This window comes from Procambarus clarkii, chromosome 3, assembly GCF_040958095.1.
Source record: "Procambarus clarkii isolate CNS0578487 chromosome 3, FALCON_Pclarkii_2.0, whole genome shotgun sequence".
Classification (NCBI taxonomy): Eukaryota; Metazoa; Arthropoda; class Malacostraca; order Decapoda; family Cambaridae; genus Procambarus; species Procambarus clarkii.
This window is the reverse complement of record NC_091152.1, coordinates 57477226-57490492: the sequence shown is the minus strand read 5'-3', so window position 1 is coordinate 57490492 and position 13267 is coordinate 57477226. Positions and strand designations below refer to the sequence as shown.

Genomic DNA, 13267 nt, shown 5'->3' with positions numbered 1-13267 from the left:
GGCCTGCATCACGTGTGGACGCGGCCTGCACCACGTGTGGACGTGGCCTGCACCACGTGTGGACGTGGCCTGCATCACGTGTGGACGTGGCCTGCACCACGTGTGGACGTGGCCTGCATCACGTGTGGACGTGGCCTGCACCACGTGTGGACGTGGCCTGCACCACGTGTGGACGTGGCCTGCATCACGTGTGGACGTGGCCTGCACCACGTGTGGACGTGGCCTGCATCACGTGTGGACGTGGCCTGCACCACGTGTGGACGTGGCCGGCACCACGTGTGGACGTGGCCTGCATCACGTGTGGACGTGGCCCTCGTCACGTGTGGACGTGGCCTGCATCACGTGTGGACGTGGCCTGCATCACGTGTGGACGTGGCCTGCATCACGTGTGGACGTGGCCTGCATCACGTGTGGACGTGGCCTGCATCACGTGTGGACGTGGCCTGCGTCACGTGTGGACGTGGTCTACATCACGTGTGTGGACGTGGCCTGCATCACGTGTGTGGACGTGGCCTGCATCACGTGTGGACGTGGCCTGCATCACGTGTGGACGTGGCCTGCATCACGTGTGGACGTGGCCTGCATCACGTGTGAACGTGGCCTGCGTCACGTGTGGACGTGGTCTACATCACGTGTGTGGACGTGGCCTGCATCACATGTGTGGACGTGGCCTGCATCACGTGTGTGGACGTGGCCTGTATCACGTGTGGACGTGGCCTGCATCACGTGTGGACGTGGCCTGCATCACGTGTGTGGACGTGGCCTGCACCACGTGTGGACGTGGCCTGCATCACGTGTGGACGTGGCCTGCGTCACGTGTGGACGTGGCCTGCATCACGTGTGGACGTGGCCTGCATCACGTGTGGACGTGGCCTGCATCACGTGTGGACGTGGCTTGCACCACGTGTGGACGTGGCCTGCATCACGTGTGGACGTGGCCTGCACCACGTGTGGACGTGGCCTGCATCACGTGTGTGGACGTGGCCTGCATCACGTGTGTGGACGTGGCCTGCATCACGTGTGGACGTGGCCTGCATCACGTGTGTGGACGTGGCCTGCATCACGTGTGGACGTGGTCTACATCACGTGTGTGGACGTGGCCTGCATCACATGTGTGGACGTGGCCTGCATCACGTATGTGGACGTGGCCTGCATCACGTGTGTGGACGTGGCTTGCATCACGTGTGGACGTGGCCTGCACCACGTGTGGACGTGGCCTGCATCACGTGTGTGGACGTGGCCTACACCACGTGGGTGGACGCGGCCTGCATCACGTGTGGACGTGGCCTGCATCACGTGTGGACGTGGCCTGCATCACGTGTGTGGACGTGGCCTGCATCACGTGTGTGGACGTGGCCTGCATCACATGTGTTAACGTGGCCTGCATCACGTGTGTGGACGTGGCCTACATCACGTGTGGACGTGGCCTGCACCACGTGTGGACGTGGCCTGCATCACGTGTGGACGTGGCCTGCATCACGTGTGGACGTGGCCTGCATCACGTGTGGACGTGGCCTGCATCACGTGTGTGTACGTGGCCTGCATCACGTGTGGACGTGGCCTGCATCACGTGTGTGGACGTGGCCTACACCACGTGTGTGGACGCGGCCTGCATCATGTGTGGACGTGGCCTGCATCACGTGTGGACGTGGCCTGCATCACGTGTGGACGTGGCCTGCATCACGTGTGGACGTGGCCTGCATCACGTGTGGACGTGGCCTGCATCACTTGTGTGGACGTGGCCTGCATCACGTGTGGACGTGGCCTGCATCACGTGTGTGGACGTGGCCTGCATCACGTGTGTGGACGTGGCCTGCATCACGTGTGTGGACGTGGCCTGCATCACATGTGTGGACGTGGCCTGCATCACGTGTGGACGTGGCCTGCATCACGTGTGGACGTGGCCTGCATCACGTGTGTGGACGTGGCCTGCATCACGTGTGTGGACGTGGCCTGCATCACGTGTGTGGACGTGGCCTGCATCACGTGTGGACGTGGCCTGCATCACGTGTGGAAGTGGCCTGCATCAAGTGTGGACGTGGCCTGCATCACGTGTGGACGTGGCCTGCATCACGTGTGTGGACGTGGTCTGCATCACGTGTGGACGTGGCCTGCACCACGTGTGTGGACGTGGTCTGCATCACGTGTGTGAACGTGGCCTGCATGACGTGTGGACGTGTCCTGCATCACGTGTGTGGACGTGGTCTGCATCACGTGTGTGGACGTGGCCTGCATCACGTGTGGACGTGGCCCGCACCACGTGTGGACGTGGCCTGCATCACGTGTGTGGACGTGGCCTGCATCACGTGTGGACGTGGCCTGCATCACGTGTGGACGTGGCCTGCATCACGTGTGTGGACGTGGCCTGCATCACGTGTGAATGTGGCCCGCACCACGTGTGGACGTGGCCTGCATCACGTGTGTGGACGTGGCCTGCATCACGTGTGTGGACGTGGCCTGCATCACGTGTCGACGTGGCCTGCGTCACGTGTGGACGTGGTCTGCATCACGTGTGTGGACGTGGCCTGCATCACGTGTGGACGTGGCCTGCATCACGTGTGTGGACGTGGCCTGCATCACGTGTGGACGTGGTCTGCATCACGTGTGGACGTGGCCTGCACCACGTATGGACGTGGCCTGCATCACGTGTGGACGTGGTCTGCATCACGTGTGTGGACGTGGCCTGCATCACGTGTGGACGTGGCCTGCATCACATGTGTGGACGTGGCCTGCATCACGTGTGTAGACGTGGCCTGCATCACAAATGGACGTGGCCTGCATCACGTGTGGACGTGGCCTGCATAACGTGTGTGGACGTGGCCTGCACCACGTGTGGACGTGGCCTGCATCACGTGTAGACGTGGCCTGCATCAAGTGTGGACGTGGTCTGCATCACGTGTGTGGACGTGGCCTGCATCACGTGTGTGGACGTGGCCTGCATCACGTGTGGACGTGGCCTGCATCACGTGTGGCAACCCGTTCTCACACAAGACAGTACATATATGACTAGTGCTTAAAGTCAATATGTGGAATGTGATTTAGTACATATGTGATATATTCCCAGTTAACTTTTTTACCAAGGCTCAAACTCTTCCTCACGTACCAATTTACGTCTCACAGTACTCGTCCATCAACGTAGATAGCTGAATAGTCGTGATTGGTTCAATTATAACGAAAATTGTAGTTTTCAGGTCCCACATGGGTTGTGAAATTCACCTACTATTGTCCATGCTCTTATAATATTACAGATCAGCTACATCCTATTGAAGGCTCGTAGTTTTGTTTTAAGAAATATTAGTTGTTCTTAGTAAATTATAATAAGCACAATAAATTATTACATAGAATAAGTGCTTCACCAATCAATATTATATACCATAGTTTGTGCTTTAGAAATCTTTAAAGAATGTTTTGTAGGAACGCTAACAGAAAACGATGTTATGTTGGAATGTATATAGGGTAAACTACTGCAAACAGGATGGTATGGTGTGGATTATTGGAAACTATAGGATTAGTATAGGGTCCACTACCACCTGTTAGGTGGGTAAGGTGTCCAATAACACCCGCAGGATGAGTATGGGGGTCACATCCACCCACAGGAATGGTATGGGGATCACTTCCACCCACAGGAAGGGTATGGGATCCAATACCATCCACTGGATGTGTATTGCGTCCACTACCACCGACAGGATGGGTATGGTCTCACAACCACCCACAGGATAGGTATGGGGTCCAATACCACCCACAGGATGAGTATGGGGTCCACTATAACCCACAGGATGGGTATGGGGCTCCAACCACCCACAGAATAAGTATGGGGTACAATAACACCCACTGGATATGTATGGCATCCATTGCCCCCACAGGATGACTATAGGGTACAGTATCGCCCACAGGATTAGTATATAGGGTTCACTGCCGCCCACAGAGTCGGTATGGGGTCCACCGCCACCCACAGGGTCGGTATGGGGTCCACTACCGCCCACTGGGTCGCTATGAAGTCAACTACCGTCCACAGGGTCGGTAGGGGTCCACTACCGCCCACAGGGTCGGCAGGGGGTCCACTGCCACCCACTGGGTCGGTAGGGGGTCCACTGCCGCCCACAGGATCGATAGGGGGTCCACTGCCGCCCACAGGGTCGATATGGGGGGGGTCCACTACCGCCCACAGGATCGATAGGGGGTCCACTGCCGCCCAGAGGGTCGGTAGGGGGTCCACTGCCGCCCACACGTTCGGTAGGGGTCCACTGCCGCCCACAGGGTCGGTAGGGGGTCCACTGCCGCCCACAGGACCGATAGGGGGTCCACTGCCGCCCACAGGGTCGATAGGGGGTCCCTTACCGCCCACAGGGTCTCTATGAAGTCAACTACCGCCCATAGTGTTTGTATAGTGTCCACTATCGCCCATAGTGTTATTATGGGGTCCACTACCCCTCATAGGGTCGGTATGGGGGTCCATTACTACCCACAGGGTGTGTCTGGGGTCTATTTTGGCAATACTGCTTTTCCAATCTCATTTGTTGTTCAATGTAAAATATTTGTTGCTCGACTTGCAACAATTTATATATATATATATATAGTATAGTGCCTTTGCAATAATGTACCAATGTGTGTATTTTCATAACTCGTTTTAAATTGTTGAAAAATAAATAACTACATTGTGAATGCAAGTCAATGTTTACATGCTAAATCAGAGTTGCCAGATTCCGCTTAAAATAGCAAATTGTGCTTATTTTCAAAGCTTGAGAATTTAGCTTTAAAGTAGTTAAAAAACTACGAATTTCGCAATTTGCTATGTACTTTAGTGTACTATTTTAAAATAAGGTTGGTTTTTAAGCTGCAAGTCATATGAATCTCAAAAAAAGTATATTATTAACAATCTTATCTCCATAGTTCACTAGTTTCTGTAAATCAGATCTGGTAACTGTAGGCCAAGTACTGGTAGACTCAAGACACAATGTGTGTTGAAGCTATTCTCTTTGAAGAAGTCATCTCGACAGGATCTTCCAGCTCCAGCTATAAAACTTCACTAAACATGGATCTACCTAGTACATCAAAGGGTAAGGAATTACTAAACTGTAGTAAACTGAATCTGACACTGTCATATATATATATATATATATATATATATATGTATGTGTGTATGTATGTATGTATGTATGTATGTATGTATATATATATATATATATATATGTTGTACCTAGTAGCCAGAACGTCGTACTCGGCTTACTATGCAAGGCCCGATTTGCATAATAAGCCAAGTTTTCCTGACAGTATATTTTCTCTAATTTGTTTTCTGATGAAATGATAAAGCTACCCATTTCATTATGTATGAGGTCAATTTTTTTTTATTGGAGTTAAAATTAACGTAGATATATGGCCGAACCTAACCAACCCTACCTAACCTAACCTAACCTATATTTATAGGTTAGGTTAGGTTAGGTAGCCGAAAAAGTTAGGTTAGGTTAGCTTAGGTAGGTTAGGTAGTCGAAAAACAATTAATTCATAAAAACTTGGCTTATTAGGCAAATCGGGCCTTGCATAGTAGGCTGAGAAGTGCGTTCGGGCTACTAGGTACGACATATATATATATATATATATATATATATATATATATATATATATATATATATATATATATATATATATATATATATATATATATATATATATATATATATATGAGGGGTACCACCTCTGGTGCAAGTGTAGGGACCCATAGCCTCGGAGAAGAAAATAAAGAGTACTCAGAGAAGACCTTGTGGATCCTCACTGAACACTTTCATATTTTCTTCTCCTACCACCCTTATTCTTTTGGTATGTGTGTATATTTATCTAACTTTATTTGAAAACGTCATTACACAAAAAAAGTTACAATATTGATTATATATATATATATATATATATATATATATATATATATATATATATATATATATATATATATATATATATATATATATAATTTTTTTTTCTTCCAATAATATAGTATTCGCTTGAAATTAACAGCCTGGTCAATCAGGCTGTTGGATTCAACTCCTCTCAGTTTTGTTATACGAGTTACAGCATGGTTAATCACATCCAAAATTAAAGTTATTTCCAGATGCAGTCCTAAAATTTTTAACATTGCTCTCACTAGTGTTAATGTAGATTATTTCATAATTTAAATAATATATTTAATTACTGTAGTACATTTTAACAACAATTTAACTTATAATTTTTGCAGCATAGGTCATTTGAATATAAGTATTTTATTAGAAACTATTTCCTTCAGGTCTTCAGGGAAAATTCTTGAGGAGATGCACAAACTGCAAACAATGTGTGCATGTCCGAAGCAATGTTTGCAAGTTCTGCCAGTGTGACTTCCGAAACAGTAGAGAATTAATGAAGAAAGAAGAGGAAGCCCGTTTTCTACTTAAAGGCAAGAAGGCTTTAGAACGAAATACAGCAAGCCGGGTTCTACGAAGGATTGAAAATCAGGTATTGAAGTTTGTCTACATCTGTTGTATTCATTTGTATTCTTCTTATGCTGAACTTGCTTGATAAGGTATAGAATCAACATGAATAATGCTGTACAGTACTTACATACTATTTGTTTATTTATTTATATACAAGATAGCACACTGGGATTATGAGAGTACATAGAATTGATGTTTTTACATTCTTGTAAAGCCACTAGCACACATAGTGTTTTGGGCAGGTCCTTAATCTAACAGATAATTTTAAATAGGCAATTTAAAGCTTAAATGGAAAAAATTGGCTGGTACATTGTAAGAAAGTATCACAAAGATTACTATGTACATTAAAGTAAAATTTGAGGGTTATCAACATATAAATTGTAGCATAATTTGAGGAATATTTCAAGGTATAATATAGTAAGATATGCATTCAATATAACAATCATGATATAAGGTGATAGCAATGATTACAATGGAAAAGTTGTATGGTTTAGGCACATATATTCTGGCATTGGATTTCATAAGATACAGTGCGAGTTTAATACACTAGTTAGGAAACTATCAAGAAAAAATTTAGGTACTTTTTGGTTTTATTTTTTAAAATGGCAGAAGTTGGACAGTTTTTAAATTTGTTAGCAAGTTAGTTCCATAGACAAGGTCCCTTTATTTGCATAGAGTATTTACACAGAATAACTTTGACTCTGGGGATATCAAAGATATTTATTTCTGGTATTGTGATTCTATTATGGGTTCTATTGCACATGCCCAGCTATGCTTCAAACATTTATTTTGTTGCATTTTCCCAGATAGTGTTATTGTTTAAATATTATTTGCTTTTCAGCTAACATATCTGCGTGGCTGTGGGTATGAATCAATCGTTATCTATTACAAGAAAGGACCAGCACGGGTGACGCATGGTATCCTACCAAACAACGTAATACAAGAAGAGGACAAGAAGATCTTCACCACTAACTTCTTTTTGTGTAAGTAGTTCACATAATATATAAATATATCACCACCTATTATTTTCTCTCATATATATATATATATATATACATATGTATATATATATATATATACATATGTATATATATATATATATATATATATATATATATATATATATATGTATATATATATATATATATATATATATATATATATATATATATATATATATATATATATATATATAATTTCAATTCAATCATCTCTGTCGTTGATGTATATGGCAAAAAGTGTGTGGCCCAATACAGCACTATGTCTTAACGTAATGGGTCCAAGGGCCCATAAGGTCTCGACAGCATTAAGGGCCCTTTAGCAAACCAGTGTGCTGGTGCCCCTATGACACCCATGACGTCTTTGTATCATTTCAAGTTTGTACATGTACTTCTTAAGATATGGGCACCATACAACTGCTGCATATTCTAGCTTTTGTCTAAAAAAATCATGAACAATTTATTTATTATTTATCCATGAATGCCAGAACTAAACCCTGTGGTACTCCACTCGTGACATTTCTCCAGTCCAATACATTGCCTCTGATTACTGCCCTCATTTTTCTATCAGTTTGAAATTTTTTAATCCATGTTAGAAGCTTACCTGTCACCCCTCCAATATGTTCCAGTTTCCAGAACAAACTCTTATGTGGAATTCTATTGAATGCCTCTTTTAGGTCCAGATAGATGCAGTCAACCCAACCATATCTTTCCTGTAAAATTTCTGCGGCTCGATCATAGTAACTGATTAAATTTGTTACACAGGATCTTCCATTTCAAAATTTTTTATTTTTTATTTTTATTTTTTTTTCCAGCACGCACAAGGAAGCTTGATGCAGATAAACTTACATTAGGATCAGAAGGTGATAGCGATAATGCCCTGGAAAAAAATCCTGACGAGCTACAAGTGCAGCAGGTGCATAAAGTCCAAAAAGTACCGCAGGTGCAAGAAATTCAACAATTACAAAAAGTTCCGCAGGTGGAACATTTACAAAAAGTTCCGCCGGTGCAACAAGGGCTACCATTAGCAATCCTTCAGAAACAGCAAGAAGTACAAGTAGTAAAATTTGAACCACAGGGAACTACACCAGGAAAACAGTGTAGTAACAACGGAATGGGAATTTTAAAATACCTGAGGAAACAGGTAAAAAAGGACAAACAATAGAAATGGTTCCTTACACATTATTTGGTAGTTTATAGGTATTTTACTTATAATACTTTATATTATGTCTACAGTTTATAATTTAGTTTACAGTTAATTTACTTTTCAACTTCCATATCTTACATGAAGGATTTTTACTGTTTTTCATTTTTAAAACCTTATTAGTATCATTTATAGTTTAGTGTCAATTCACTTATAATACAATATATGGAATAATTTACTAAATTCATTTAACTATAATAAATTTAAATAAACATTTTTACCCCAGGATGAGTTTCAGTCACCCTACCCAAAAAATTAATGTTTCTTTATTACTAATCTTGTGAGAGGTAGCTTATTGTGCAGCCCATACTCATTCTGTGAGTGTTAGTTTATTGTGCACCCCATAGTCATCATGTCACCCAAGCCTGCTGCAGCTGCACCTGAGGGGTGGTGTAGGGAACCATTAGTGTACTATTATGATTTGAGAGAGAGAATGCTCTGTGGACAGAGCATCAATATGGCTTAAGGCATTGAGCTTTGCCTCAAGATGAAGCTTGGGCTGATCTCTGATTTGCTTCTTGGGAGTCTTCATTTACGTGCACCCCATACTCAACCACTTTGTAGTAATTAATTGTGCAACCCATACTCATCCTGTTACCAGTAGTTTGTGCAACCCATACTTATCCTGTGATCCCTATCCCTCTACTTCAAGTCCCTCAAGGGGCGCACGAATTCAGTTTGGCATACTGCATCCTGCCTTCCCATCCCTAGCTACTGACCCATCACAATATTTTATTTTATTTTATTTATATATATACAAGTAGGTACATTGGGGTTGTGAGAATACATTGAATAGTACAGTATTTACAATCTTGTAAAGCCACTAGTATGCGCAGCGTTTCAGGCAGGTCCTTAATCTAACAGATAATTTTAAGTAGGTAATTTCTATCAGAATTGATAAATGATAATAAATACATTGTTTACATACATACATTACAAATACATACATATAAGCTCAAAAGCTTCATTGAAGGTTGTAACAGAACCCATGAGCACCACACCAGAAAAAAATACAGTTTTGATATTCCAAGAATACGACTTAATCAAACTAGAAATGCTCTACAAATCAAGGGACCCAGAATGTGGAATGATCTTCCCAACCATGTTAAAGACTGTACCTCTCTCAACCAGTTTAAGATAAAAACTAAACACTACCTAATAAATTCACTAACCTACCTTACCCCTCTATTGTCAACCCATGTCTGTTATTTTTTTTTTTTTTTTAATCAACACTGTTTGTCAACCTATTGTATTTGTGCTGCTTTTTCAGTCATGTTCCCTCTTTTTTTTATCTTTATTTGTATTTGTTCTCAACACATTTTATTCTTTATGCTCAATTAGTATTAAGTTCTAGATATTAATGTTTTTCCTGCCCGAAACACGTTGCGTAATAGTGGCTTTAGGCATTGTATGTACTAGCTCTATCTATATATCGATCCATTAATGTAACATTACTTGTATGTATGTACCTTACCTGAATAAACATATTTATTTATTTATTTATTTATTTATTTATACAAGTTTAACTCTGGGGATATCAAAGAGATATTTATTTCTGGTGTGGTGATAATGGGTCCTATTACATCTGTCCAGGAAGAGTTTCAGAGCAGGATTTGCATTTAAGAACAGGGTTTTGTAAATGTAGTTGACACAAGAGAATTTATGGAGTGAGATTATGTTTAGCATGTTTAGGGAGTTAAACAAGGGGGCTGTGTGTTGTCTGAAAGCAGAATTTGATATTATTCTGATAGCAGATTTTTGCTGGGTGATGATGGACTTGAGGTGGTTTGCAGTGGTTGAACCCCGTGCACAGATACCATAGTTGAGATAGGGATAGATTAGTGTATAATATAGAGAGATGAGAGCAGGGTTAGGTACATAATATCTGATTTTGGAGAGTGTACCAACTGTTTTAGAGACTTTCTTAGTTATGTATTGTATGTGGGTACTGAAGTTGAGTCTCTTGTCTAAGAATAGACCAAGAAACTCATATATGCTCTTTTCTTCATCATACATTGTTCAGTACTTCCCACCTTTTGAACTGAGAGGACCAATTCATTAGCTCCCCCACCTCTCATTAATCTAATGGCAGAAGCTACATTTATCTCTGCAATTCTATCCCCAATACTCTGCAGATTCAACTCCATCCTGATTTTCTCAATCATAGCATTTCTTGGGCATCCTAAGATAATTCTCATGGCTTCATTTTGTACCTGTGGGAGGTTGGTGCTGGGGTTACTGTGGGAGGTGTACTGTGTGAGGTTGGTGTTGGGGTTACCTGTAGGAGGTGTACTGTGGGAGGTTGGTGCTGGGGTTACCTGTGGGAGGTGTACTGTGGGAGGTTGGTGTTGTGTACTGTGGGAGGTTGGTGCTGGGGTTACCTGTGGGATGTGTACTGTGGGAGGTTGGTGTTGGGGTTACTGTGGGAGGTTGGTGCTGGGGTTACTGTGGGAGGTGTACTGTGTGAGGTTGGTGTTGGGGTTACCTGTAGGAGGTGTACTGTGGGAGGTTGGTGTTGTGTACTGTGGGAGGTTGGTGCTGGGGTTACCTGTGGGATGTGTACTGTGGGAGGTTGGTGTTGTGTACTGTGGGAGGTTGGTGCTGGGGTTACCTGTGGGAGGTGTACTGTGGGAGGTTGGTGTTGTGTACTGTGGGAGGTTGGTGTTGGGGTTACCTGTGGGAGGTGTACTGTGGGAGGTTGGTGTTGTGTACTGTAGGAGGTTGGTGTTAGGGTATTCACCTAGTATATCTTGTTTCTGGGTGTACTAACTTAGTATATGTTGCGTGTGTGTGTATACTCACCTAGTCTCACCTAGAATATCTTGTGTGTAAGTACTCAACTAGTACTCACCTAGTATACCTTGTATGTGTGTATTCACCTAGTATATCTTGTTTCTGGGTGTACTAACTTAGTATATGTTGCGTGTGTGTGTATACTCACCTAGTCTCACCTAGAATATCTTGTGTGTAAGTACTCAACTAGTACTCACCTAGTATACCTTGTATGTGTGTATTCACCTAGTATATCTTGTTTCTGGGTGTACTAACTTAGTATATGTTGCGTGTGTGTGTATACTCACCTAGTCTCACCTAGAATATCTTGTGTGTAAGTACTCAACTAGTACTCACCTAGTATACCTTGTATGTGTGTATTCACCTAGTATATCTTGTTTCTGGGTGTACTAACTTAGTATATGTTGCGTGTGTGTGTATACTCACCTAGTCTCACCTAGAATATCTTGTGTGTAAGTACTCAACTAGTACTCACCTAGTATACCTTGTATGTGTGTATTCACCTAGTATATCTTGTTTCTGGGTGTACTAACTTAGTATATGTTGCGTGTGTGTGTATACTCACCTAGTCTCACCTAGAATATCTTGTGTGTAAGTACTCAACTAGTACTCACCTAGTATACCTTGTATGTGTGTATTCACCTAGTATATCTTGTTTCTGGGTGTACTAACTTAGTATATGTTGCGTGTGTGTGTATACTCACCTAGTCTCACCTAGAATATCTTGTGTGTAAGTACTCAACTAGTACTCACCTAGTATACCTTGTATGTGTGTATTCACCTAGTATATCTTGTTTCTGGGTGTACTAACTTAGTATATGTTGCGTGTGTGTGTATACTCACCTAGTCTCACCTAGAATATCTTGTGTGTAAGTACTCAACTAGTACTCACCTAGTATACCTTGTATGTGTGTATTCACCTAGTATATCTTGTTTCTGGGTGTACTAACTTAGTATATGTTGCGTGTGTGTGTATACTCACCTAGTCTCACCTAGAATATCTTGTGTGTAAGTACTCAACTAGTACTCACCTAGTATACCTTGTATGTGTGTATTCACCTAGTATATCTTGTTTCTGGGTGTACTAACTTAGTATATGTTGCGTGTGTGTGTATACTCACCTAGTCTCACCTAGAATATCTTGTGTGTAAGTACTCAACTAGTACTCACCTAGTATACCTTGTATGTGTGTATTCACCTAGTATATCTTGTTTCTGGGTGTACTAACTTAGTATATGTTGCGTGTGTGTGTATACTCACCTAGTCTCACCTAGAATATCTTGTGTGTAAGTACTCAACTAGTACTCACCTAGTATACCTTGTATGTGTGTATTCACCTAGTATATCTTGTTTCTGGGTGTACTAGTTGGAGGGAGGGAGTTGGAGGGAGGGAAATGTAGTTGGTGGACCTGTGGTCAGGGTGGCTCCAGAGGTAGGGTGTCAAATTTCAGTGTTTATGGCAGGGTAAGGGAATGGTCGTCGTTGGTCTTGTGATTCAATATTTTCTTGTTGTCGCTAAGTTACACTTTTTCAGGTCTATATAGTACAATGGCCAGTCCTCATGTACCTAGTAATTATGTACCTTAAATTATGTACGTAAATTATGTAATTATGTTCATGTACCTAGTAGCTAGTAGTTATAGTGTCAGTTGGGGGTTAATGGGCCAGGCCGAGTGTGCCTGTGCCCCACAAATATCACCCTTATTGCTGACTAGTTGGTATAACGGCTTTTCCCAAACCTCTCTCTCGCCAGAATTATACTGACATGTGAATATCTTTGGCAGTTGATGAATCCTAAATATAAATAATAAATAAAT

At 43.0% G+C, this 13267-nt stretch overlaps 1 protein-coding gene across 1 annotated transcript; it reads left to right on the top strand.

The window, feature by feature from the left end:
• Window positions 1-4806: 4806 nt before the first annotated feature.
• On the top strand, window positions 4807-8882 carry LOC138368275 (uncharacterized). The gene is made up of 4 exons (XM_069330827.1): window positions 4807-5057; window positions 6272-6477; window positions 7297-7438; window positions 8269-8882. The coding sequence occupies exons 1-4, from the start codon at window positions 4955-4957 to the stop codon at window positions 8616-8618; spliced, it is 801 nt and encodes a 266-aa protein (XP_069186928.1). The 5' UTR covers window positions 4807-4954; the 3' UTR covers window positions 8619-8882.
• Window positions 8883-13267: the final 4385 nt, after the last annotated feature.